The sequence below is a fragment of the Eutrigla gurnardus genome, assembly GCF_963514095.1.
Source record: "Eutrigla gurnardus genome assembly, chromosome: 10".
In the NCBI taxonomy this organism is placed as follows: domain Eukaryota; kingdom Metazoa; phylum Chordata; class Actinopteri; order Perciformes; family Triglidae; genus Eutrigla; species Eutrigla gurnardus.
Window position 1 is genome coordinate 3948622 of NC_139924.1, and position 27889 is coordinate 3976510.

The 27889-nt window shown below is 41.8% G+C and overlaps 1 protein-coding gene across 2 annotated transcripts in view; it reads right to left on the minus strand.

Moving 5' to 3' along the window:
• Positions 1 to 903: 903 nt before the first annotated feature.
• The window catches only part of LOC311020099 (exocyst complex component 3-like protein 2), a 52935-nt gene continuing 25949 nt past the window's right edge, over positions 904 to 27889 (minus strand). For both annotated transcript variants that reach the window (XM_084019936.1, XM_084019935.1), the window contains exons 4-15: positions 11722 to 11999; positions 11307 to 11573; positions 10987 to 11105; positions 10493 to 10607; positions 8291 to 8401; positions 6991 to 7091; positions 6459 to 6575; positions 5917 to 6052; positions 5258 to 5380; positions 4782 to 4937; positions 4423 to 4544; positions 904 to 4049 (exon numbers count right to left, since the gene is read on the minus strand). In XM_084019936.1, coding sequence (XP_083876062.1) covers positions 3734 to 4049; positions 4423 to 4544; positions 4782 to 4937; positions 5258 to 5380; positions 5917 to 6052; positions 6459 to 6575; positions 6991 to 7091; positions 8291 to 8401; positions 10493 to 10607; positions 10987 to 11105; positions 11307 to 11573; positions 11722 to 11999 — 1961 coding nt within the window. In that variant the 3' untranslated portion in view covers positions 904 to 3733. The remainder of the gene's footprint in view (positions 4050 to 4422; positions 4545 to 4781; positions 4938 to 5257; positions 5381 to 5916; positions 6053 to 6458; positions 6576 to 6990; positions 7092 to 8290; positions 8402 to 10492; positions 10608 to 10986; positions 11106 to 11306; positions 11574 to 11721; positions 12000 to 27889) is intronic.

Genomic DNA, 27889 nt, shown 5'->3' on the forward strand with positions numbered 1-27889 from the left:
ATCATCTATTAAGACCCACACTGACCCGTTTTGTTAAAGGAGACTACGGGTCTTCATGGGGAGACGGCAGGTCGGCAGTAGATGCACTAGCCAGCAGAATTTTAAAAAGAGCTCTCAGAATGTTCAAGACATTTAAAATGAACGTTGGTTAATTATTGACACAAATGTCAAACTATAATGTTACACTATAATTATGATCATGAACTACTGGCGGTCCTCCCCCAGAAAATTCTGAATTTTGTAGATGTGATTTCCTGTATTAATGTGCATTTTGGGGACATCCAGCTGGAGAATGGCAATACCTAAATTCGCTCAGATTCAGAGCCTAAAATTCTTCACACACAACAATAATCACATTATATAAATACACCCTTTTATAATAGGAGAAAATAACTTAATAATGATGAAGTAACATTCATGGGATTATTATGATGAAGTGTCCTCGATTAAGAATCCATTCAAACGGGTCTACATGACACCCTAATAGTGAGTATGTTTATTTTTGTTAATTTATTTCTAATTATTTTATTTTTCAGCATTCAATTAAGTAGTATATTGTTATTTAAAACACATTATCTGTGTTAATTCTGTCCTAAATATCATTGAAATCGAAATGTAACAGTGTACAAATTAATATAGGTGTATTATTTATTTATAAATAAGAAAACAACAATCAGTTTCTGTTTTCAAGGGGAAAATAAAAATTAGATAAATAAATAACTTCAAAATGAATGTTTTCTGTCCAAGTATTAATCTCTTCTTTCAAACCAAATCTGGTAAAAAAAAAAACAATAAAACTAGAGACTGTTATACATTTTAAAATAATTACTCTAGTTGTCCATAACATTAAAATGTCATCAGACAAATGAAAACCTGCAGGAGACATATTCAAGGCACACAGTCTGTGATCTGATCTGTTTTATTTTCATTAAAAGCTGACTTCTGTACAGGAGGATCATTTCATACATCCACATTTACAACAGACAAAATGATAAAAGAGTGTTTCTAATCTGAAATGTGTCTTAGATGAAACAGAAAATACAAACATAGAGACGCTGTCCACTGGTTGTTAGACCCTGAAAGTCTCTCTTTATTTTGAAAATGTTGACAGGAAGTGCCAGTAAGCTGTTGAACCTGCCTTTACACTTTGTGCAGTCATTGTGTGACTGAATATGAAATGTTAAATTGTTGACATGAAGTTTATCTTTGGTTGTTTTATTTTGATAGGTGAGCTCTTGAGCATCCTTGAACGCACAAATGATGCAACTTTAAACTGCATCAGCACATGAAACCAAAAAAAGGTTAGCTCATCAATAATCAATGAAAAACTGATTAGAATGATCAGCAGGAAATTAAATGTCAAGTTAAGAGATACAAAATTAAATGTGGAAGTGAAGAATAAACTGAAGAATAAACTATTAAAATCTGAAGTTAAATCTCAATCTGTAGTTCAGTCCCTCAAATGTCAACAGAGTGAGCCCTCTCTTATATTCTTTAACATCCAAACTTTGAATCAACAGGATTATATGTTAAAAGTCAGAATTATCCTACCATCAAAAAGAAGGAATATTTATTCCACATATAATAATAATAATAACAATGATAATAATAATAATAATAATAATAATAAGAAGAAGAAAAACAATGGACCTCACCACACCAAAGAGCTTGAAATATAATCATATATCATCATCTAGTACCTTTGATTAAAATAGAATACAAGTCCTGGGATTATAAACTCAACTCCAAATTTATTATTTGATAGTGATGATTGTATTTAAGACCTCAGCAGGATCCTCTGAAGGGTCAGAGACCCCCTAACAAATCCTGAATTTCATCCAGAACCCCGATGACAGCATGAGATTCTGAGGTCACATGATCCACAGCTGCTGGTCCTCAGTCCACGATCCAAATTATTGATCCTGCATGGGGGTCAACTCATTCTGCTTCAGTCCTCCTGTCCCACAATGCACTTCAGTCCAGAGTCCACCTCAGCACAGAGACCTGGCTCTCTTCCATTGATCCTTTACGAGATGTCTTCCAGCTCAAATTCCAAAAGTCCAACAGGACACTCTCCTGAAGTCAAGCAGCTACAGAACAGGAAGTGGCACATTTAAATCTAAAGAAATTATTTATAATCAATCACAAATAAAAAAGTACGGAAGCCCATGAGGCTAATGAGAAAAAAACAACTTTTTCTAAATAGTTTTCTCTCTTTTTTATGACTTAACAACAGAGGGAGTTTCGCCAGGTGATTTGATTTCTCTCTGTTTTTTGTTTTTTGCTATTTTAATACTGATGTCAGCCACAAGAGGCAGCAGCGCACCACTATCAAATGGGACTCTAATATTCAGGTTTTCTTTTTTAATCTCCATAACCTGCTAGTGTTTGTACCTGTTGTGTTTCAATGAACCAGAAGATCATGTTCTTAAAGGGCCAGTGTGTAGCTTTTTTAAATTGCTGGAGTATAATATCATGTCAGTGTCTTAATTCAAATATAATCATCTGAAAGTAAGAATTGTTGTATTTTCATTCATTTAGAATAAATTATTTTTCCACAGTCGTCCAGAAGAGTTGACACGGTTGTGAAACTGCTTCTCTGTCTGATGATGTTCCATTTTTTTCTTTTTTTTGGACAGAACGATTTTAAACAAAACAAAAAAACACAACAAAAGCGACACCGTTTGGTTTATGAAACAAAAACACTCGGTTAGATTGGCTCGACTTAGAATGAAATATAACAAAAACACTTCCCCTCGACTCGCATAGCTTGACTCACTTCCATCCCCATCACCCCACCCCCCAAAAAAATGCCTATAGCACTTCATCATAGCACTGTTGTTCTTAAGGTATGTTTGCTGAAGAGCTACTACTATACTCAGACGAGGACCTAGCTGAGCTAAATGCCCTAAATGTAAATGTGAATGTAAAACACAACAAAAGTACTTGGTTCTAACGGGACCCTGACATCAGCCTCCTGGGGAAAACCCTATGCTTTCTGACCGGTCCGCCACCCAGACCTCCTCCCTACGTGGTCTTCCACAGACTCCTTTGAAACTAATTTGTAATAAACGTGATACGTAATCCAGCACACAATGAGTTCCCCATGAAACCTAATTCACAATGCAGTTCAGTTGTGTGGGAACGTCATTTTTAGGAGATCAGATTGAAAACTTTTTTTTAGTTTTTTCTCCTCGTCCAACAGCAGACCAACAGCAAGAGTTCCCCGTCTGCTTGAATCCACATTTGATCACCTAGTTGATCAGGCAACCGTTAGATGGCGCTAAATCCTACTCACTGTCCGTTTAAGTCACACAAGAGAAAACTATTTAGAACGGATCACTAGAAACGTGTTTTTCTCTCCGGGCTTCGGTAGGAAAGTGCATTTTTTATATCTAACAGAATTTTCTGATTTCAAATAAATTTGTGGTGTTTGAATACAAAATTGATTATGAAGATCTGTGGTTCTCGTTATCTGGTCTGGTGTCACCCAAGTCCACCAGGGAACTCTGTCTTCTTTCTCAGGAAGTCACACTTTTTCATGAAACTGAAATCAAAGAGTCAAAATGATTAAACGTAGATGTGATGTTAGTCTCAACGTCTCCGCTGGACGAATGTCTGCAGAGTGTCCTGACATGTCCTTGGTGGATTCCTTTAAAGCAGCAGCCCGACAGAAACTTTGAAACGAGTCGATAATAAAAAAGACTGATGTGACTCTGGTGGCTTCGGCGGTTCAGAGGACGTCGTCGGGGTTTTCTTGGACAGGCGTCCTGGTTTTGCGTGGACGCGGTCGCAGCATACTGAAGCAGGACGAGGCGGTGAGGGCGATGCGGCTCAGGCCGACGTTCAGGCAGTGGACCTCAGAGGTGACGGGCACCTCGGAGAAGAGGGCGCGGTCTCTGGTCAGCCGGGCCGAGCTGCTGGCGCTGCTGCTGCCGGCGGCGCCCGCGTCGCTGCTTTCGATGTCTTTGACAATGTTGAGGATCTCCTGGCGCTCCGCCTGCCGAGTCATCCCGCGGATGTTCAAAATGGCCGACACGTGCTTCTTCCTGCACACACACAGAGGACAAATGTGCAGATCTAAACTTAATTTGATGAAGTAAAGCAATATTTTAAAAAGCAGTGATGACTGGTATTTGTTTATAGTTTTAGATATTTGAAAATTAACTTAAGAGGAGCTTGTAAACTACCAGAAATCCACACATAAATACATGATTTATGCATTAGAATCATTGTCAGAGAGGTGTGCAGCTTTGAAATGTACCATGATGTGGCTGAAGCCAATTATTCCTAAAATGATCATATGTAGTCCTGAGATAAACATGTTGTTTATTAATATAACATAATATAATGTCGGTGTCAGAGAGGAAGGAAATGTGTTTATGCGTCGTCTTTAGTCAAGAAGAAGAAAAATAAGAATACCTGACATCTGGAAACTCTCGGACCAGAACCCCGACCTCCATCTGGATGGAGGGGACATCCTCTAGCTGGAGGATCTCTGAGATGTGGGACAGGGCGCTGTCCAACCAGCTGGACGGAGACTCCTGAGAGACGGACACAAATATAAGCTCTCTTGCTACTCTACTGGTCCGCCCCATGTTTGCCTCTACGCTGTGCTGCTTGTAACTGTGCTACGTTGGCCAGGTCTCACTGGGAAAGAAGACATTTGAAGCTGAAGGGACTACAATGAACGGTCAAATACGAATAAACAAATAAATAGACAAAGACCAAAGCCTTGTGTGGGCGAGCGTTTCGGTACATTTCCGTTTTTGGACACTGACCAGGTCTTTGAAGAGAGCTTTGATCTGGCTGCCTTCATCTCGGAGGCGGCCAGCCATCCTCTTCCTCATCTTCATGGAAGTGCAGATGATTCTGCCTCTCATGACGGAGCGGAGGTACTCCATCACCACCCGCCGGTGCACCTCCGCTGCCAGCAGCTGACACACACACACACACAGTGATATAATGTTTTATTATCTCGGAATTCACAGTGTAGTGGGGACTATTATTATTACCGTTATTATTATTATTATTATTATTATTATTATTATTATTATTATTATTATTATTATTATCATCCTACTGCTAGATAACATGTTGGTGGTGAACATAAATTAATTAGAATCTTCACAGCCTCACGTCTACCTGCATTATAATTAACAATGTCCACGACTCTGGGATGGTACGGTATGAGTACCCAGTATATGAGTACACAGTATTTGAGTACACGCTGTATGAGTGTATGGTGTATTAGTACCTGGTACGGAGGACTGTCCATCCTGTGATATTTCTTGAAGTGGTCTTTGATGAGAGCTTCGATCTGATCGAACGGCTCCGTGTTGCTCAACCACTTCCTCTTTACCAGACGCTCAAAGAACGGCTGACAGACAGACAGACAGAGAGACAGACAGAGAGACATACCAAGACAGACGGACAGAGAGAGAAGATTATTAGGTAAAACTTTCTATGAAGGTATATGGTACATGTATTTAATCCATCATAAGCACATATATAACACATAAAAGTCGTTATAAATGTTTATATGACACCTTATAACAAGGGTTATTAACAGACATGTATCTGTGTGTCTCTGTGTGTGTCTCTCTGTGTCTCTCTGTGTGTCTCTCTGTGTCTCTGTGTGTCTGTGTCTCTCTGTGTGTCTCTGTGTGTGTCTCTCTGTGTCTCTCTGTGTGTCTCTGTGTGTCTCTCTGTCGACTCTGAGTGTTTTTGCAAACGCTGCCAGAATGAACGAAGGTTAAACATTAAATAGAATTTAAAAAGCGGCGTTGATACAGAGACAACAGGGGCGTGGCCTTGACACAGCACAGAGAGAACTGGACTTAAGGCAAACACTTGAGTGTTACCATGTTTGTGTATTCTGTGTATTCTGTGTGTTGTGTGTGTGTGTGCTGGTACCCTGATGTGCAGGTAGAGCCGCTCAGATAAGACTCTGACTCCCTGCTGGACGATGTGATCCAGAGCTTTGTTGGCTCGACGCAGAGATTCTTCGCTGACCGACGGATCACACTGAGCACAGCGCTGCACGAATCCTCTGAACACACACACACACACACACGACTAAATGAGGACCATAATCATACGTCTACCGAGTGGGGACCACGGTCTACAAACATTTACAAATAGGCAAAACCAAAAAAGCAAGGATTTGTCATTTCTGTAAATGAACACACACCCAATCAAGTGAGGACGTTAACAAATGGAATAAATAACAAAATAAAATGTCGTTTGAATAAAAGCAAAAGTGAATTTGTAATTCTCGGGTGGAACTAATAACATCATGGATGATTGCATGACAGAGCCCTTGTTAATGTGACAGGTAAACATGTGAGAATGAAGGTAAAAGACATAAACACAGAGGATGAAAAGACAATTCAGTACATGAGTTCAGATTAATTAATTAATTAACACAGCAACAGTTTATCTTCATTAGTTTGTACCTAAACGGAGGGCAACAGTTGACCAGAGCGATGGTTTTGGACACGTATCCGTCCTCGTTGTCTCCAAACATACCGCTCTGCATCCCCTCATGGAACATCTCAACTTTACGCTGGAAACTAAAACAAACACAAGCATCATAATCCCGATCATTACCAACCTCTACAGCTTTAAAGTGGCCGTAACATTTTCATCTATTTAATTGTCTTTTAAGTTCCTATCCATCAAAGAGTGAGTTAAAACAATGGTGGTTGATCATGTGACCACTAATGAAAGTGTTTGTACTTGCTGCTTTGTCCAGAAATAGGATCTCCGTGTCTGTGGCCACATTCCTGCTAAATTCTAAATGAGTTTGATCTTTTTCCGCAAAGTGACCGCCAATGAGGGAAAAACACGGACACTGTTGGGTGAGGAAGATGAGTCCCAGAGGCTCGCCTTCCATCTACCGCCAGAGAGGCCGCTAGAAGCAGCACATCTCCAATCTTACAGACTGCCACTTTAAAAAAAAACACACATTTATAAAACTGTGTGTACCTGTACAGGAAGTCAGCCAGGCCATTGAGGCTGCACTGAGCCACTCTGGAGCCCAAACTCCTATTGATGGAGGCAGAACGCTCCAGATCCACCTGCAGCCTCTGAAATAACAAACACATTCACAGAGTTGTACATATTAAAATATATCTCTAGATATTTAAAACATTTTTTGAAACAAAAAGTTGACAAATTATACATACAAAAGGTGTCACAGTAAAATACATGCAGGAAGTGACAAATGACGTGTTAAACGTCATATATTGTAAGTATGTGTGCGTTAGTGTGGCATATATTCATACTGTGTGTTAATAGTCCAGAGGCATGTGCAGGGGGAAGGATGGGGAGGACAGATGCATGTTTAAATACATGTTAATTAACACTGCCTTTAACCGTTAAAGCTTACTAACCACATAAATAGTTAAAATGCTAATATAATTACAAAATTAATTGAAGGAGAAGATAAAAAAAACAAATAACAATAACAATAATAATCCAGTAAAAATAAATGAGGGAATAAATCCGTGGATTAATAATGAGAGGTTTGTTGAATACACAGACAATTGGAATTTGGAAAGTGGATCATAATAAATATCATAGAATTTAGAGACAGAACTTGTAACTCTTGTTCTTTTCTATGTTTTTAAAAGAAAATCAAATATATACTGTGAATTTTCCAATAGAAACAGCAAAACAAAAGACAATAATAATAAGAATAAAAACATAGTTAACAACAATAATCAAGTAAAGTTCTATGTCGTAATTGTCAAATAAAAGCAGTTTTCACTAATGATGTAGTCATTCAGTCCACTTTTTCATTCACTTGGAGACCAGCAGGCAGATGCATTATATCTGTGGAGCTTTTATTGTGAAACATCTTTTTGTGACTTAAACATCCGATCAAAGTGACTTCACTCTCATTTCATCAACCCTGCCGGCGCTCGTTACTCTTGTTATACTTTCTTTGGGCACTAGAGGACAGCAGCTGAATCAATGAGAATGAATGATATGTTAAAGTGTGTTTGTTTGTTCATGTGTGTGTGTGTGTGTGTGTGTGTGTGTGAGAGAGAGAGAGAGAGAGAGAGAGAGCGAGAGAGAGAGAGAGAGATCAGGAAGTGCTCCATGTTGACGTTGGCTGCAGCAAACAATCAGCATATAACAACAGTGGAATCCACCTTTATGTAACACTTTACCCTTGATTCAATAAACTTTATTGAAAACAGACAGGAAACGCTGATCAGAGCCATTCACACACACACACACACACACACACACCCACAGTATCCATGGTAACCGACAGTACCTGTATGACGGTCTTGGCAAGAGTGATGTGATACTCTTCGATGTGCAGCGTCTCCATCCACCTCTTCTCCTCGTCGTCCAGGACCTGGCTCAGCTCTGTGGTCACTTTGGCCTGCACAGGGAGGAGCCGGGGGTCAAAACAAACGCATCTCTGCTTTACCACAGGCTGCAGGAATCTCCTCTCAGACAGTCAAATAATCAAAAGTTGATCGTGGCTCAACTCTTAGAGCAGTGTTGGCGTTGCGTTCACCGACTGATTCTAAAAAACAAATGAGCATTTCTTCATGAAGGAGGAAAATACATTTTAGCAACATTTGAAACAATATTTGATAAACACCTTCCAACGCTACAAGCAAAGTGTTTGGTCCCTTGAACATTTCCAAAACATGTTATCTGCTCATTTGCACACAGTGGCGGCTCCAGAGATTTTCTGTTGCAGGTGCTATGGGGATGCTCAACACTTAAGAGAAGGTGCTTTGAATTTCGGGGCATTTCATTATGGCGGTCGCATCGGACCACCCTTGGTATATATAGCTACATACGCGTACATGCCCGCATTAACTATACTCGTTCCGCGACTATATGTGTGCATATATGTAAAAGTATTCAACACAAGGGCTATAGATACAACATACATGATCAAGGACGAAATTTTGATTTCAGAGGTGGGGGGGACACAAGTATTTTTAATAAAACTCTAACTCTTTCAGTTCACTGTGTTTTCTAGTAGTTCTTCTAGTTTTCTATTGCTACTTTTAAGTCTACTGTTCCCTTTTTTGGTTTGACTGGTTGTAAATCATGTAGCAAAACATTATCACCCAATTCTAATCCAATAGTAATGATAACAACAATAATAATAATACATTTTACTGATCAGATTATTGAGAGCTTTGTAAATGATGAGGAGTCCCCCGTGCCCCCCCCCCCCCAAATTACGTCCGTGCATGACATTAAAATATAAATATAAAAAAATTACAGACATTTCTTGGGGGTGCTGGGCGGGTGCTATGGCTATTATAGGGGGAGCTACAGCACCACCTAGCTCCTCCCTGGCGCCGCCACTGTTTGCACACACTGCTGGAGTTTGACAAACAAATAATAAATCAGGCAGATGAATGAAGCTTCATCGATGAATCAGCCTTGCATTGTCTCCAAAAAGTCTTTCGTCCAAACATGTTCATATAATCACTTTGACTGAAAACACACTTTCATTGTCTCCTCAGCCTCTCTGTTGTCTCATTGTTTAAAGCACTGTCTAAATTAGGGATGGGTAAAAATATCGATTCAGCAATGCATTGCAATTCTTTCCCCCGCAATTCAATATCAATTCAGCAATCTTCTGAATCGATTCAAGCCCCTGGCCAGTGGGGGCGCTGTGACCGACACCCTCGTGTGATTCGCGCTGTATGGACGGGGGCCGCACTAGACCAAACCATTACAATATGGCGATCGGAGTGAGTACCGGCCGCGGAAGCACCGCGAATAGGCGCGTAGCGGAGCCCGCTTCCTTTCGGCGTCTTTGTTAAGCGATAGTGTAGTTCACACCAGACGCGGAGCGCCGCGAATAGGCACGGCCGTCCGGCGCCCCGAAGCGATCGTTTCGGCGTCTGCTCTATTTTTTGCGCGTGCCGCGAGCGAACACGTCAATTCTGGCAGGAAATCACACAAAGAAACACGAGACAATCCGGTCAATTTTCAAAATAAAAGCAATTTTCAAAATAAAAGCAATTTTCAAAATAAAATACCGCGATTGACAAATGCGATCATATTTGTGAATCTCAACTCGCACTGGGAAACAGGAAGAGAAAATACATTTAATAAATGTGAAGAGTAGATAAACAAATATGTGCATTTCAACAGTATATCTGCACTACTACTGTCTACTTCCATAGCTTCCGCGGCCGGTGTGAACCCGTTACATGCACTGTAGTTCAGTGTTTAAGCAGTGTCCTGTTTTATCATGCTATGAGTTATACCACGGCTGTTCATAAGGCATGAAACTAAATAAATTATTTGAAAAAATGATCTGGTACTCTTACTTGTGTATTTCTACTCGATACAGAATCGATATCGAAGCATTTCAATCAATATCGAATCGAATCGATATTGAATCGAATCGTGACCCAACGAATCGAAATCGAATCGAATCGTGAGATTCTAAACAATACCCAGCCCTAGTCTAAATAAAGTCCAAGTGTCTCACCCTGACAGAGTTGAGACAGTCCAGCTCCAGTCTGTCCACCGTCTCCGAAGGCAGCAGAGGACTCAGCTGAGAGCGGCTGAAGGGACTCGTGATGCAGATGGTCCCCAGAACGTCCCTGAAACCAGACACGGACACACACAGATGTGCACATATTCAGAGGAATAAGAACGTTTGAAATAACCAGAGGAACTGGGAGATGAATATAGTTCCTGGAGGGATGATCTCAGGTGTAATACGTTTGACTGTGAGAGCATCTGTTTTCATTCACGTCACTCTCACTAGACGTGTCAGATAGGAAGGGGGAGGGGAGCTGACCTCCATGTAGACGCCAACAACATTTCACACATTATTATTCATTAGTCTTCATTATTATTTCCAGCACACGTCATGGTGAATACTGAGGATGTGTATAAGCTGAGTCTTCTGTGGTCTAGCCCAGATAAAAACACACAGTTTCTCTCAGTTACCTGCATGTGTGTACTATGTGTGTGTACCTGTTGTATATGTTGTGCAGCCAGTCCAGCAGGGAGTAGATGTCAGTGATCTCCAGCTGGTTATCAGTGATGACCTCCAGTCGCCTAGCAACCGCCTGGTGGTAGCTCTGCACGTACATCTGTCGGGGGAAAGGTCAAAGGGCATTTTCAGGTGAACTTTTCTTTCGTTTTAAGTAGAAATAAAAAGTAATCAAAATATTTTATATATATATATAGTATAGTATTTAATTAAAAAGACGAAAAAACATCTCAGTATAGTATGTCATGGAAAAACATAAACAAATTTAGTGATATGTCTTTCGTTCCAGGTGTGGTCTCACCTGGAACGGCTGGTACTCTTCAGGGTAGATGGACACCACGTTCCTGTTGGCAGCCCCCAAGTCCTCCACCACACGGGCCCGGAGCCGGTCCAGGTACCCGTCCAGCTCTCCAGCCGTGAACTCGGCCCTCTGAGGCAGAGAGCCGGCAGCTGCCTCCTCCACCGCCTCCTTCCACCGCTGTTTCAGACGGCGGGGCCTCGGGCCCCCGGGGGCCGCCGTCTCACTGAGGGCCCAGTCTTTATCCACCTGCTCTTCCTGCTGCAGCACCTGTACAGACAGATGGACTCAGATAGTCAGCAGGTATCAGCGCTGACCTCACCTGTCCATGTGAACACTTTCTACTTCTCCTTGATTAAATCATTTCAGTGCTATCATACTCCATCCCTGCTGTTGCCATGTCGGCATCGGCCCTCACCTGCACCACCAGGCCCAGGTTTGGTCCAGCCGTCGGCGAGCGCAGAGACTCCCTGACGACGGCCCACAGCTCTTTCTGCAGCTCCTCGTACAGCAGCTCCACGTCCTTGGCCTTCCTCCGCCCGCCATCCTTGACGCTGGGGCTAGCGGCGTCCTCCGGCTGCGCCACCGCGCCGCGCTCGGCCATGGGGGGCTCGTTACACTCCTGCTCCAGCTCCAGGATGTGAGAGTCGGCCAACAGGAGGTCCCGCTTCTTCACCAGCTGCAGGATCTCCAGAACTGAAGGAAACACAAACAGACATTAAATGCAGCATGCATCGATTTATCAAGGCGTCTCTCCATCAATGACAATGAAACCTCTGTGTTCTGACTGATTAGCATCAACGGCTGCTAATCAGGGGAAAACATCGGCACCCACACTGTACTCGAGAGGGGGCGGGTTCGTTTGATTTGAACATCAAAGCAGCCCTCAGAGGGACAGATAGATAGAGGGATGAGGGTTCCCACAGAATCTCTGATCAGTTCCTCCTCCGGGGGCCCAACACGCACAGACCACATTCATATTCCTGACACTGAACTCACTGGAAACATCAGAAATACTTTGAACGCAGGATCCACAGCAGCTGCTCGACATTCTGATCACTTCCTGTATGTCGAGAGCAGGAAGACAAACATTTACACAGATACCTCACTTATTGTTATTCGCAAGAGTTCACTGAGGTCAAGTGTGGGGTTGTTTTCTTTCTATCTCATGCTCAGAGCAGGCTGTCACAAAATGTGTGATGTCATCTAGAAGGAGGAGCTTGACGCCGGGCTTCCAGGAAGTAGAGCGTGAACAGCAGGGTGTCGGTGGGATCCTGTCAGCCCAACACAACCGGAGACAGACTGAGGTCATTCAGGGAGGATGTGCTCCGTCTGTCAGGGCTGTGATGTCAGCAGATAATGTCACAGTGGCACAGCAGGGCCGTGTGATGACATCATCCAGACTGAGAGAAGACAGCTGTTCACAGTGATGTCACAGGTTTAAGAGATCAAAACCCAACAACGTTCCTATTTCAACACCCAGAGACAGGAAGTCACCAACCACATGTACTCAAGTGCTTTACTTGGTGTAAATATGAGGTACTTGTACTCTACTTTAATATTATCTTTTCAATTTTCTACTTTACAACAGTTTAAAGACAGCTTTACTTTACAAACCAAACAATCAATTGATTAATAGAGAGAGTATATTTGTACTGAGTGGTACTTTAACATGTATGCATGAGTACTAATGATCTAATGATGGAATATCTAATAATAGAACTAGGGGTGTTGTGGTACATGTATTCATACTGGAAATTTGTGATCCAAAGAGACAGAAATTCTGGAGCTTGATGTACAAAGTCCATTATTATTATTATTATTATTATTATTATTATTATTATTATTATTATTATATTTTACTTTGGAAGACAATGTGTGTCAACTCTTTCAAAATATATGAACACTAAAAGAAAAAGGTTAATTTCTGTGTTTTCTTTGTTTTCCCTATTGTACCGGAAACGTACCGAACCCAAACACTGAGATACCGGACTGTGAAGTTTCTGTATATCCAGTACAGTTAAACCCCTAAATACTTCCACGATGTCCTCACAACACAGTCAATCACATCTTGACCAAAAACACAGAACACCATGACTTCAATAAATAAAGTTGAGTCAAACCAGAAACAGACGCAGGATAATCAGACAGGAAATATGACTCAGTTATTCATCACAGCATAATATTGCAGCAGCCAGATAATACACACACTGTCACTGCAGGAAACACACACACACAAAACACACAAACAAATACACACACACAAACACACACACACACACACACACACACACACACACACACACACACACACACACAAAACACACAAACAAATACACACACACAAACACACACACACACACACACACACACACACACCTAAAATAGACACACAAACAAAAACACACAAACAAATACATGCACACAAACACACAAACACACACACACACACACACACACACACACACACACACACACACACACACACACACACAACACAACAGAGCAGAGGGCTTCTCTTTCAAAATAAAAGCCCACACATGGCAATTAATGCAAGGATGTGAGGCGTCCAGATGTTACCTCGTTCATCCACCTCAGTGCCAATGGAGGAAAACACACACACACATACACACACACACACACACACACACACACACACACACACACACACACACACACACACACACACACAGTGCCCAGAGGAAGATCATCTCTCTAAACAGAACAATGTGAGGGAATTTTCAGCTTTGAACTCAACATTTCGACTCTTTCATGTTAAGTGTTTTGCTCCTGCAGCAGTGAAAAGCTCAGAGGTCAGAGTTCACAGGTCCACGTGAGTTGAGTTAAAGCTGGCTGTGGTGACAGGAAGTGTGTGTTCATCCTTTCCTACCACTCTTTGGTTTGATGTTTATCTGTCCGAAGAATTGAAACATGATGGAAGAAGCAGTGCTAACCGTAACACTGACAGATTGATTGTTTAACAGCAGTTAATGGGACAAAGGTAAGTCAGGAAGAGACGGCAGGACCTTGTTCCCCATAGAGATGAAATCCAGTTGACTCCACTGCCATTTATCTCAGGACGACTACATGTGGGTCACGTCTTGAACACAACTTTCTTCCAACTTGATTCTTTGACGTCTCTACTGGGATCATGTGTGTCCAGACGGGCGGTTCAATTTAACATGCACACACACACACACACACACACACACACACACACACACACACACACACACACACACACACACACACACACACACACACACACACACTCACATACACACACACACACACACACACACACAGGGTGTGACCCCACTGTAAAGTGATATGTCAGCACTTAGAGCACCTTTAAACCAGACGACACTTGAGCTTGTAAAACACAGCTATAACAACACACACACACACACACACACACATATGCACACACACTTCTACATATACTGTATATATATATATATATATATATATATATATATACAGTATATGTATTAAATGTACACACACACCTACCACTCTTACACAGATCATGTGACGATCCACACAGAAACACAGCTCTTATTGTTCAGCTTCAGCCTTCAGAGGAAATCTGTTCCAGCTGAATGGATGAAGCCCCGCCCACCTACACCCTCATACCTAACACTACCCCCACCCTCATAGCACCATATTCGCCCCCCACCATCAACACTACCTGCTGTACAGAGGTGGTGTATCAGCTTTTACATTCCTGAACGCTCTGTGCCCATTTGAGTCCTTGAACGCCCCTTTTAGTTCAAATTTTTTTACTGCTGGTTGAAATAATGACCCAGCTTTTGTATTCAATACCTACTGATGATGGTGGGTAACCCGTACGTAGACAGACATGTTAAAGGTCACATATTATACTGTTTTCATCAATTTCACACAGCTGTCAGAGGTCCAACAACACTGGATTCGATATGCATTGCCCCAAACCCATCTGTGGTCCTGAATTTCAGCTGTCTAAAACTTGCTCAAATGAGCTCTACTGAGAACATGCTGCTTCTGTGTCTGCACCTTTAAATGCTTATGAGCTCCGTCTGTCATTGCCTACTCGGAGAGAGACAGGACGCTGTTTGTCCTACGCGGCAGCATGCGGCAATGTTTACGTTGATGTACCGCTATGGCTCGCCTATGTGGCTCAGGTGAAGTTGCTGAGGCCCGTATTGTGGGGACAGATCCTTTTTTACTGAAGCAGCCCGATGTGAAGTGGTTAGCACACACATAGAAGCTAACACGGACCGTAGCCGTAAAAATGAAATGAATGGGTCCGTGTGTGCTCTCCGTGCACGCTATGGGTCTGCGCTCTCCCTCGCTGTCTGTCCGTGATGTCGGTCCACATTCTCCGTGCGTGCTGTTGGTCCGTGCTGCTGTCGGCCTGGGCTGTCAGTCCTGCTGTCGGTCTGTCCATGCTCTCGTCAGCGCTCTCCGTGGGTCTCTCTGCTTGGCGCCGTCTGTCCGCTTTCTCCGTCCGTGCTGTCGGCTCTCAGCGCTGTGTTGCGAAACGCCCCCCTTTCGGATCTCCTATCATCGTGCAGAGGAGTTCGGTCTATGCAAATGACTCCTTTCGTTACGTAACGAAAGGAGCTGAATCTGAACAGCCTGTAGGAGCACCGTTTTACCAGAGGGTGGGCTGCAGAGACCATGCAGGAATTGCTTGTTTTCCTCATCCTGGGAGTTGGCTCAGGGAGGACCAGTTTATAGGTGTAGAGACCAGAGAAAACCTGTTTTTCATAATATGGCCCCTTTAATACACTGCTGTCCATTCCCATCTTCAGTCTGACACTGCCTCCACTCCAACTGATTGCTGACTGACCCCAACCAATCACAGGACACCAAGATACAGGCCTGAATCTGATGCCATTGTTGTTATTATTCCTCTTGGTTCCATGCAAAGCCTGACAACACTTGACAACAGCCTGATAACCAGTGGACAACAGCCTGACAGCAGCCTGACAATAGCCTGGAAATGTTTGACAAAAGCGTAACCATTCATGTAGTAGGCAGTATGCAGGCAGAGGTGGGAAGGGTAACCAAAAACTGGACTCAAGCAAGAGTAGTGTTACTTTAGACTCATTTTACTCAAGTAGAAGTAAAACGCAGTCATCCAAATAGTTACTTGAGTAAGAGTAAGAAAGTAAATAAGTTCTGATTTACTGTTTCAATAATCAGAGCACAAATGGAAAATAGACACGATATCAACATGCAAATTCAGATATTGCCAAACAATATCCCTGTAACTAAAACAATTATACATTCAAAGTAATGGTTTCACAAAAGTCAGGGTCTCCGGGTCTATGGCCAGGTTTTGCCTCTTCTGATCCTGAATCACATGCTGTTGTTTCAGCCATGGTCCTCTCCGGTGAGCTCAACGTGCTGCTGTGTGTTTAACCGGTGTGCTGTCATGTGACCGTCTGGCTGCTTTTGATTGGTGGAACGGAGTTATGTCTTGCCTTTGGCGGAAGTCTCGTACAGAAATAAACAGATTGTGCATTGAATAAAAAACGGGTTAAAAAGTGAAAGTAACGAGCGGAACGTAGCCCAATGTAGCGCAGTAAAAGTTGGGTTTCTTCTTCACAAATATACTCAAGTAAAAGTAAAAAGTAGGTTGTATTTAAACTACTCTTACAAGTACAATTCATCCAAAAAGTTACTTAGGTAAATTGCTACCTCTGTGTGCATGCATGACAGACAACACATCCATCCATTACAGATATGATGATCCCCAATATGATCTCTTCTAACTCCATATTCTGGATAACATCCATCTCTTCAACTTCCAGTTTCCACAGATGTGACATTTTTAAATTTATATTTTTGTTGATCAGACACAAAATATTTACTGCTTTTTGCTGGATGAACCAGAAACCAGTGAACTCTGTGACCGAAACCTGAAGCTGCTGAGTCAGACTTTACCTGCTCCGATGCAGCAGGAGGACACAGAGGCTTTAGTTAGTCACTTTAATTTGATCTGAGAAGATAAATTCACTATATATATATATATATATATATATGCATACACAAATAGGCCTACGCAATATGTGCGTGTGTGCATATGTATGTGTGTATGTGTGTGTGTGTATGTGTGTGTTTGCATGTGCAAATGTGTATGTGTGTGTGCACATGTGTGTGTGCGTGTGTGTGTGTGTGCGTGTGTGTGCATGTGTGCACATGTGTGTGTGCGTGTGTGTGTGTGCGTGTGTGTGTAGACTGTAATCTTATCTCTGCTTAGACATTTTTCTGCTCTCTGGTCGTCTGTTCCTCCATACAAACTCTTACTAAAGATTCATGACTCAGCAGTAATTGATTAAATCATATGGTGATTACATTAATGTTACAGCTGGTAAAGGTGGAGCTCATTGTAATGACTTTAGTGCCATACAGTGGAAGTACTCAAGAAAGGTACCTCGTTATTGTACTTAAGTAGAGTACTTGAGTAATATGTAGTTACGTTCCACCACGTTGTCACAGTGATGTACAGCTACTTATTATATTCACTTTTAAGCTAAACTGATTACTCCTTGACATTTTCAAAAAACGATCAAATATACTTTCTGTAAATTAGCGGCTGTCTCTCTCTCACAGAATATGGAATAGGTGGAGTATGGTCTGGCTCCTCTCCATCAGATATATTGGAGTCTTTTTCCTTCAGTCTTCACTTCAACTCTTCATCTGCTTCCACAGACAGAAGTACCTACACTTCATATCTCTCTGTAATGGACACACTTCTTTTCAAATATGAAGTCAATCCAGTTTGTTCCCACACTAATATAAAATATATTAAATTATCCATCCATCCATTGTCTTCCACTTATCCGGGGCCGGGTCACATGCTTAGGAGGACATTCCAGAAGTCCTTCTCCCCAGCAACTCTTTCCAGCTCCTTCTGTGGGACCCCGAGGCGTGGCCAAGCTGGATGGTCTATAGTCCCTCCAGCCTTTTCTGGGTCTACACCTGGGCTGCTTCCCAGTTGGACATGCCTGGAACACCTCATCCAGGAGGCGCACTGATTACATGCCCGAACCACCTCGACTGGCTACTTTCAACGTGAAGGAGCAGCTGCTCGACTCCAAGCTCCTTCTGGATGTCTGAGCTCCTACACACCCTACAGAGGAAGCACATTTCAGCCGCTTGTAACCGCAACCTCATTCTTTCGGTCACTACCCAAAGCTCATGACCATGCAGGGGTGAGGGTTTGAACGGAGAAGAACGGGTAAATTGAGGGCTTTGTCTTTCTACACAGCTCCCTCTTCACAATGGTCCGGTACAACGCCTGCATCACAGCTGGTGATCATTCAGCTACAATGATGAAGCTATTCCATTTAGTCAAATTGTACAATTCTACATGGTTGTTGTTCCTAAAAATTGGATGTTGTATTGAATTCTTGAATACTTTCTACAAAAACATGAACATAACATTTCGTAACTGGTCCCATCTACAGTCAAACAGACCATGTGGTGACGGCCAAAAAATAAGATTGCGACAGTGGTGATGGCAACGTTTATATGAGTGGATTCCTAAAAGGACTTTATTGGTGTTTTATACTGTAATGTGTTTTGACTTTGTCGCTTATTAAGTAACTTTGTTATTTAATCCCTAACCAAGTAGTTTCTTGTTCAGACAAGATTATTTTGAAAAGACTGCATGCATGTAAAGAGCGGAAATTGATGCTGGATATTAATAGGAGAAAATGAGGGCTAACTTTTCGTAAGATATTATATGAAGTGTTCTTTTGATGAAACACTGTTAGAAGATTAAGTTTCATGCAGCCTCGTCCATGATTATAACGTATAATATCCATGTGAAGCTCCATGCCGAGTGGGTTTTTACTTTAAAAGTGTCATTTAAGTGATTATCAGCATCTGACAGGAAATCCTCCAGCAGCAGATGGTTGCTCAGCAACAAGTTTTATGTTTCAGACCTCCATCAGCTGCTACTCTTTGACTGCTGCTGAACATGAGCCTTTTATTAACACTCAACTGTGGAGTGAAAGAACAACTCCTGTTAGAAGAACAGAGATGAGGGTGAACGATTTGACGTCTGAAAGGGTTTTTCGTCATTTGTTTGATGTCATCGGCTGTTTTGTGTAATGTATTCAGAAAATCGGGCTTCGGTGCATTAAAAGAAAGATATGACATGTTGATTACTCACTGACTTTTACACCATAACTGTGAAGCTAATCAGTTACTGATCTGACATGAATCAGACTGACCGCTCTGTTGGTTTGTTGGATTTCAAAGACATTGATGATGAATTCACAAACACAAACTGACAGTAACATGAATTGTGAATCACTTGTAACCACGATCGGCCCGTCTCAAAGTCTGATTCTATGGACGTTTTTATTGGACTTCATTATCTGTAAAAGCACAGCAATGTTGTAAATCCACAGACTACTATGTGTACCATGATTCACACATATTTCACTATCCACAAACACGTATTCTCTAACTTGCAAATATGTATAACTTACTCTGAAAATAGTCATATTTACGCATTTACGGATCCATTTTTGCATACTTGTGGATCGCTTCCTGCGAGTTTGTGAGCAACATTTTTGACTTCTTTCTTATTTATTTGCATAAAAGTCCATTCCATTTGTGAATCGTATTCTGCAGATTTATAACATTGTTGTGGTTTTACAGATAATAAAGTCCAATAAAAACATCCACATCACAAAGGCGCACATAAACTTCTGTAGCTGAGTGCAATTTTACATTTTTTCTATTGACCAATCTGAACTGGGCACACAAACCTGAGTGAGTCTTTAAAGTGGACTTCCTGTTTCATATTACATCTTCTACCTGAATCTCACAGCAACACACTCCAAACCTGTGGAGCTGCTGCTGGAATGAGCTGACTCGGTGGTAATATGATCAGAGATTAATTAAACAAACACACACACACACACACACACACACACACACACACACACACACACACACACACACACACACACACACAGAGAAGCAGGAGTTTGTACATTTCTCAGTTTATAACAGTAGGTTTTTCATCAATCCTTCCTAGAGAAAATCTAAAGGTCAAAGTAAGTCCAGTCATTCATTTATCCAGAGGGTCAATTAGAAAAAAAAGTCTGCTTTTAATGGTAGCGAGTAGTTAATTAAGTAATATAATTCTGGATTAACATAAAATATATCACGAATCTACAATTTAAATTCAGTGGTTGATGAGATGATGAGAATGGCTTTAAAAAAGTCACACAAACAAAATGTTGGGTCCTCAGTGGATCTTTGGCAAGGGGTGAGGTGCTACTACATACTGTATACTAAGCTACTGCTGCACATGACCAACTATCCTGCAACCCCAACATCACTGCTGTGGCCCGATCCTGAAGATTTGCCGTCTTCAATCTACCCAAATTCTCCCATGTGACCCCCCTCCTCCGTTCCTGTTGCAGCACGCATCCAATTCAAGATGATGGCACTGGCCTTCAAGGCTAATGTTCTCAACGGGCCTGACAATTACGACCCGACCCGACCCAGCCCGTGACTTTTAAAGCCCGGACCCGATGTAACCCAAAACATCAACATGGATTATCTTGCCCGAAGCCGCCCGCCTCCCACCCCTTCTTTTTTCTTTCTCGTGCACGTATTATCATGACCAGAAGACGGCGATGGTGAATTCACCCACGGCAAGTTTACTTTTCTCCATCTACTTCTCCAGGCTAAAGGCGTACACGCAGCGGCGTCAGGTCTGCCCCCGCCCCTCTCCATGATGCACGTTACACGCAGCAGCCAGACTTTACGGTGAACAGCAGCGATGTTTAATACTTTTTCTTTTTTTTTCACTGAGCTGAAAAAAATTAAGCCCGAGGTCCGACCCGACCCGTGTCACTTGCTTATATTTAACGCCTGGTTCACACTGGACGTTCAGACCAGACGCGTATTTCTCCGCGGCGGTCGACAAGCGCTTCTGCTCAGCTGTTGTACATTCAAAGCTATTTTTTTCCATTAAACCCCATAAAATTAATACGCCATGTTTCTGTAACCAAGAAGTTTGTACACTTCTTGTATTTATCCGTTCTCTCTCTCTCTCTGAGAGAGAAAGAGCGAGAGAGAGAGAGAGAGAGAGAGAGAGGGACACACACACAGACAGAGAGTGTGTATGGTAGTTAGAGGTAAGATCTTAAGCCCGAGCCCGAGCCCGACCCGACCCGAATTTCGGGTCGGGTCGGGTATAAAATGTTAATCATTACGTTCGGGTCGGGTCGGGCCGGGCTTCTCTCTCGCTGACTTTTTTTTTATTTTTTATTTTTTTATTTATTTATTTTTAATATATGTTTATAGAAATGTATAAACGATGTGTGGAGAATAAGATACTAAACTGAGGAATAAGTCTGCGCGCTCTCTCTCTCTGCGCGCTCTCTCTCTCTCCCTCTCCCCGTCTCTCTCTCTGCGCTCTCTCTCTCTCCCTCTCCCCGTCTCTCTCTCTGCGCTCTCTCTCTCTCTCTCTCTCTCTCTCTTAAAGTGCCGCGCTAGATTCTTAAGGACGTACTCTGAGTCCTCACAAATAAAATATGAAATTTCGGGTTTGGTTCGGGCTCGGGCCTGCAAATCAAGTTAATTGCTCGGGTTCGGGCCGGGTCGGGCTTTAATCCCGCGGGCCTGGGTCGGGTCGGGCTGGATTTTTTAGGCCCGATCTTACCTCTAATGGTAGTAGACAGTAGTAGTGCAGATATACCGTTGAAATACACATATTTTTTTATCTACTCTTCACATTTATTAAATGTATTGTCTCTTCCTGTTTCCCAGTGCGAGTTTAGATACACAAATATGATCGCGTTTGTCAATCGCGGTATTTTATTTTGAAAAGTGCTTTTATTTTGAAAATTTACCGGATTGTCTCGTGTTCCTCTGTGTGATTTCCTGCCAGAATTGACGCGTTTGCTCGCGGCACGCGCAATAAATAGAGCAGACGCCGAAACGATCGCTTCACGGCGCGGGAGCCTTTTCGCGGCGCTCCGCGTCTGGTGTGAACGACACCATAGCATAACAGGGGCGGCGAATGGAAGCGGGCTCCGCTACGCCTCTATTCGCGGCGCTTCCGCGTCCAGTGTGAACCAGGCGTTAGACCCCCGAACCCGGCCCGAACCCGCGGGTCCCGTCGTGTTTGTCGGGCCGACCCAACCCGTTGAGAACTCTATTCAAGGCCATCAATCGAACGGCACCCATCTACCTTCAAACACTGGTCAAACCACACGCCCCGACGCGAGCACTTCGCTCCTCTACTTCAGCTGGCCGGCTGGTACCACCATCGCTGAAATCAAACAAATGTCGCTCAGCAAAGTCCAGACTCTTCTCTGTTCTGGCGCCTCAGTGGTGGAACGAACTCCCGACCAATGTCAGGACAGTAGAGTAATTTGCCATCTTCCGAAAAAGGCTCAAGACTCACCTGTTCAGACTTCACCTCGACTCTACATATCATGACCCACTAACAACCCCCCACCCCCTCACGTCTGAAAATAAAATAGCACTTCTATGTTCTTACCTATAGTTCTTTGATCATAGCACTATTGTTCCTAAGGTATGTTTGCTGTACAGCTACTACTTTACTCAGACGAGGACCTAACACTTGTTTCTATTTTTTAGCTCTTACTTTATCAACAATGACATGTTGTGGTTTCTTTCTTTCGACAAATGTTCTTATTGTAAGTCGCTTTGGACAAAAGCATCTACTAAATGCCCTAAATGTAAATGTAAATGTAAATGTAAAAAAAACAAAAAACATTTCAAGACCTTGTATGGTTCTTTCGAGGTTCTCTACTGTTTTTTTTCCCAGTAAACTAAGCTACCCAAAGGTGGATAACAACCTAACCATATAGAACCATTTCACAAAGCTGCTGTATTGCACCTTGAAAGATGGGTTCTATATAGCACCATAAATATGGTTCCCCTATGATTAACAGCCAAAGAACCCCTTAAGGGTAGTGTTTAGCACCATTTTAGTTTAGAGTGTTTTAACTGAACTTGGCTCAAGTGGTTGTATGTCTAAAAATGTTCTCCAAGAGGGAAAACAACAAAACCAGCCCAGTCTTGTGGCATGTTGTGAAATAGTCATGAAATGCTATCCATTGTATTATTATTGTTTCCCATGTCTCTCAGCACCAAAACAATGTCAATGGAGTTTTTCATGGTGGACACATGAATTAAACAAATCCATGTGACTATGCAACATCTAGTGACGTAGTATTACATTTAGAGAAAGACTACTTATAGTGGGCGGGTGGGGAGATGGATGGGTCAACAACTCAGGACTTTTCAACCACGAGACCAGTGTTGGACATCGCATGCCCCGAAGTGTTGTGAATGGGATGCCTTTATGATGTTTTTCCTAACTAAGGGACTGTACGTTATTTATTTTACGACAATTTATCAACTCAATGTGTCACTTCACAAATATTGAGTGACGGATGGTCAGTTATTCATATTTCTTATGAAAAACATTGTGTGACAAACATCTGCTCCAGTCGTAAAAAGTTAATAGTCGTATAATAGCACCCCACCATAAGAGCAAGCCCTCTGATAGACTGGCGACCTGTCCAGGGTGTTCCCCGCCTTCGCCCAATGACAGCTGGGATCGGCTGCAGCCCCCCCACGACCCTGAATACAGGATAAGCGGTAGACATGGATGGATGGATGGATCATAAGAGCACTACCAGATCTGAAAGGAGGGAGGATATGCAGGTGAACTCTGAACAAGTGAGTCTTGAGTCTCTTGCGGTAGCTGGTGAGCGACTTTGCAGTCCTGACATCAGCAGGGAGATCGTTCCACCATTGTGGTGCCAAACTTTGTTGTGCAACCTTTGCTTGCTCTTAGTTTCATTGTATGAAAAAAATGTATGTCCTTGTACACAAATCAGTAGATTTCAATTTCATGATTGTGTTGGCAATACACATGCATGTGTTTCTTTAAAAAAATATATAAAACAATGTCACCGGGGACAATGTGGATCATCTTCTATAGGATACATTTGAAAGTCGGTCTTTTGACTCCACCTCGGTGAACACCAGCTGAAGGGTATTGTCAAAACCAAACCTCTATAATAATACCAACGTGCTTTATGAAACTGGAGGAGTTCCATTTGATATCCTCGAGCCGGTGTTGGAGAGGTGAACCCCAGAGCAGCTGCTACACACTGAAGAATGCAACCCAATCTACGTTGGAGAGGCGGATCACTTCTGGGGGAAACACTGTGAGAGGGACTTCAAACCCTCCAAACTTCAGGAGTACAAATCATGAAAATGGGGCTAACTGCTAGCTTGTCAGAGATGACACTTTTTTTGGTCCCCTGTGGTTCTAATTCAAAGGGGTTGGTACCTGGTCAGCATCTTCTAACAGTCGCTATTCTTTCCTTCTTCAGTTCAACTCTTCATCTGCTTCCACAGACAGAAGTACTTACACTTTATATCTCTCTATAACAAACACACTTGTTTACGAATATGAATTTAATCCAGTTTCTTCCCAGCAGTCTTTTACTTTACCAAACTGTGTGTTTCTGTTGTGGGTATGACGGTGTTGCTGGTTTTTAAAACATACTTGCTATAATACCAAAAGTTGGTTTTGATCTTGTGCAGTTTCCAAATTATATAATAAGAATAATTATTGTTATTATGAATTAATTTTTCTATTGGTTTTGAAGTGTAGTGGAATATAAATCAGACTGACTGTGGGTTGCTTAAAAACTGTAAAAACAAAACAAAAACAAAAAAATTGTGATACAGGATACCCCATTCAGTTTGTGGGCTGTCAAGATCAGAACAGGTGTGATTCAACAAGCCAGTCAGATTTAACACTTATTTTGTCTCCCTGTGGTTATTATTGGAGGGGTTGGATACTGGTCAGCGTGTTCTAAGGATTACTTTACATGAAAGCACCGGGGGCCCGTTTCACAAAGCAGGTTCAACAAACTCTGAACCTAACCCTGAATTCTGAGTTAAACTCTGAGATTGTCAACTCTGAGTTTTCAGTTTCAGAACAGCGGTTTTAAATTAGTTCCATCAACTCTGAGTATGTAAACTCTGAGTTACGCGCGTGCCTGCCGACTCTAAAAAGCCATCATCAATGGAGCTCCGATACTACGATTCACCATGGCAGCTGGGAGAGCGTTATTAGATATTACTGAGTGTTTATGTAGAAAACGAGCTCATCCTGAGAAAGCGGAGCAACGTAACTGCAGCAAAGTAGCGATAGTTAGCGTGGCAGACAATTACTGCCCGATCTAATGTGTATAACTGAATGAAACAGTCGATTGATCTAAAGGTAATAAGTCTTTATTTTCAGGCTTGCACAGCGACACTGTGGTGTAATGGTTAGCAACGCCGCCCACGGCGCAGGCGACAGGGGTTCAACTCCTGTAGTTCACAAAGTAGCGCACTGAATGAATTATCATTTTCATTGGGTGTAATCCCCCCAGGCACAGAAAGAAAGTGGCATCAGTTGAAAATTAAGCATAAGAATATTGCGCAAATAGGTTGACTAAGGCATATGATTTTAATCATATTTCACATATTAAACAGTAAATATAAGCAGATATTTCAACACAGAAATGTACTTAAACATTTCATAAATCTCCCGTTCCCAAAAACACTACCTCCGCAAAGAATCTGGTTGCAGATTATGTCCGCGATATGAAATGTTGAAAATGTCGGAGAATATTGTTTAGATAATATCTAATGTGATTGAAAGGAAAGGTAATCAAAATCCTCTCCCAACGCAAAGCTGCTAGAATCACTTTTATTTCCATATGGATTAGGTTGACGATGAAAGGACGGCACATTTTTTTCAGAGGTGGTTCAGATTCCGGAAAAAGGCGGAGACATGTAGGGAGAAACTCAGGGTTTGTTGAAGCAAACCTGCTAACGAGCAGGTTAGGTTCACAGAGTATGTTACCCGGATAACTGACTCAGATTTATGCTGAACTGGCTTTGTGAAACCGAAAAACCAGAGTTTCCCTCATCTCAGGGTTAACTAACTCAAGGTTTTTACTAAACCTGCTTTGTGAAACGGACCCCTGGTCAACACAGTAGCGACCAAAACTGACAACACATACTAACAGGGAATTGAGCGGCCACAAACTAATGAGAACAGTTGCATGGGAAATGTGAAATACAGTATTAAGTTAAATTGTGTAATTTCCCCACCTAATACCGCCACTACATCCTTCTATCAATCTACTGTACTGTACCTTGTCTGTTATTTGCAACCAGCTTAAAGTAATGCAACACTATGTGGCGCTGCAGTAAACCAGTTTTGGTGGACATTCATAATTTTAGATGTGTTATGATGCCGATGATGAACCTTCATCTGATTATGACTTTCCCTTTGCAGCCGAGTCCTAAGCCTCACAATTTGCAGCATCACTACTAACAGCGCTTACAAATGTGTACAGATGTGTGCTGGTACAAAGATGCATTCGATCATTATCAGACACATAAACACAGAGGTCAGATGGAGAGAACACAGTTTTTCTCTAAACAGAAGCTTGGACAAATATTTCATTTCGTAATCACCCTCTTCTTCTCTACGTGGGTCTAAACCACAGAACATTCCAGCTGTTTCAAAAGCACACACAACAGATGTTTGATCAAATGTAGGTGCAACAATACATTCTTACTTCCTGTGTACACAGGAAGTTAATATGACAAAATATTATATATATATAAGTATATAAGTTCATAAGTTCTTTCATTATTTTGAAAACATTTCCAACATTTTAACGGGACAATGACCCTTGTATTTATATTATTGTTTCAGTTCAATGTGTGAGAGGAGAGAAACCCAGTGACCAGAAGAAATGTTGGCTTTGTTAATTTTTTTGCATATTATCCTCTTAACAGTATAAAATGAGCTACCATAGAAGTACGTCCAGTCTGAGATATCACTTGCAAGCCACTTCACTTTAATTGTTTCTGATATATTCTTATAGCCATGTTTTGATCCCATGTTTTGGTAAGGGGATATTTGAAGAGTTAAATAAACATTTTCATAAATCAAGTATATTTGCCCTTATGTTGTTAAAAGTATTAAGAATATGAAAAAAATACATTAAGGTACATTTAGAAGAAAACAAATGTGCCAAAAAAAATGTGATTAATTTGCGATTAATAATAAAAAAATCAATCTTTTGACAGCCCTAATATATATATATATATATATATATATATATATATATATATATATATATATATATATATTTTATCTCAACAAGTGACGAGAAGCAGTGATTTGTTTGATCCCATCTGAATTGTACCATGAATTACACATATATCATATGTGTAATTCATGGCACAATTTAAGTTTGTCAACTTAAAAGAAGTTTTGAAATTCAAGAAAGTCGTGACAGAGCAGGGACACCAGAAGGGGACGGACTTAGATTCTCTCTGTCTACCGTGAACACTGACGATTCTGGATTCTGATTGATTGAAGTGTGCGGATTAAGGTTTAATGTATAGGGAGAACATCAGCCTCCATCACTGAACATGTGATGGAGTGTTTGCTTGTGTTTAATTGAAATGTAACAGTAGTCAATGTCTTCTTCATGCAACGT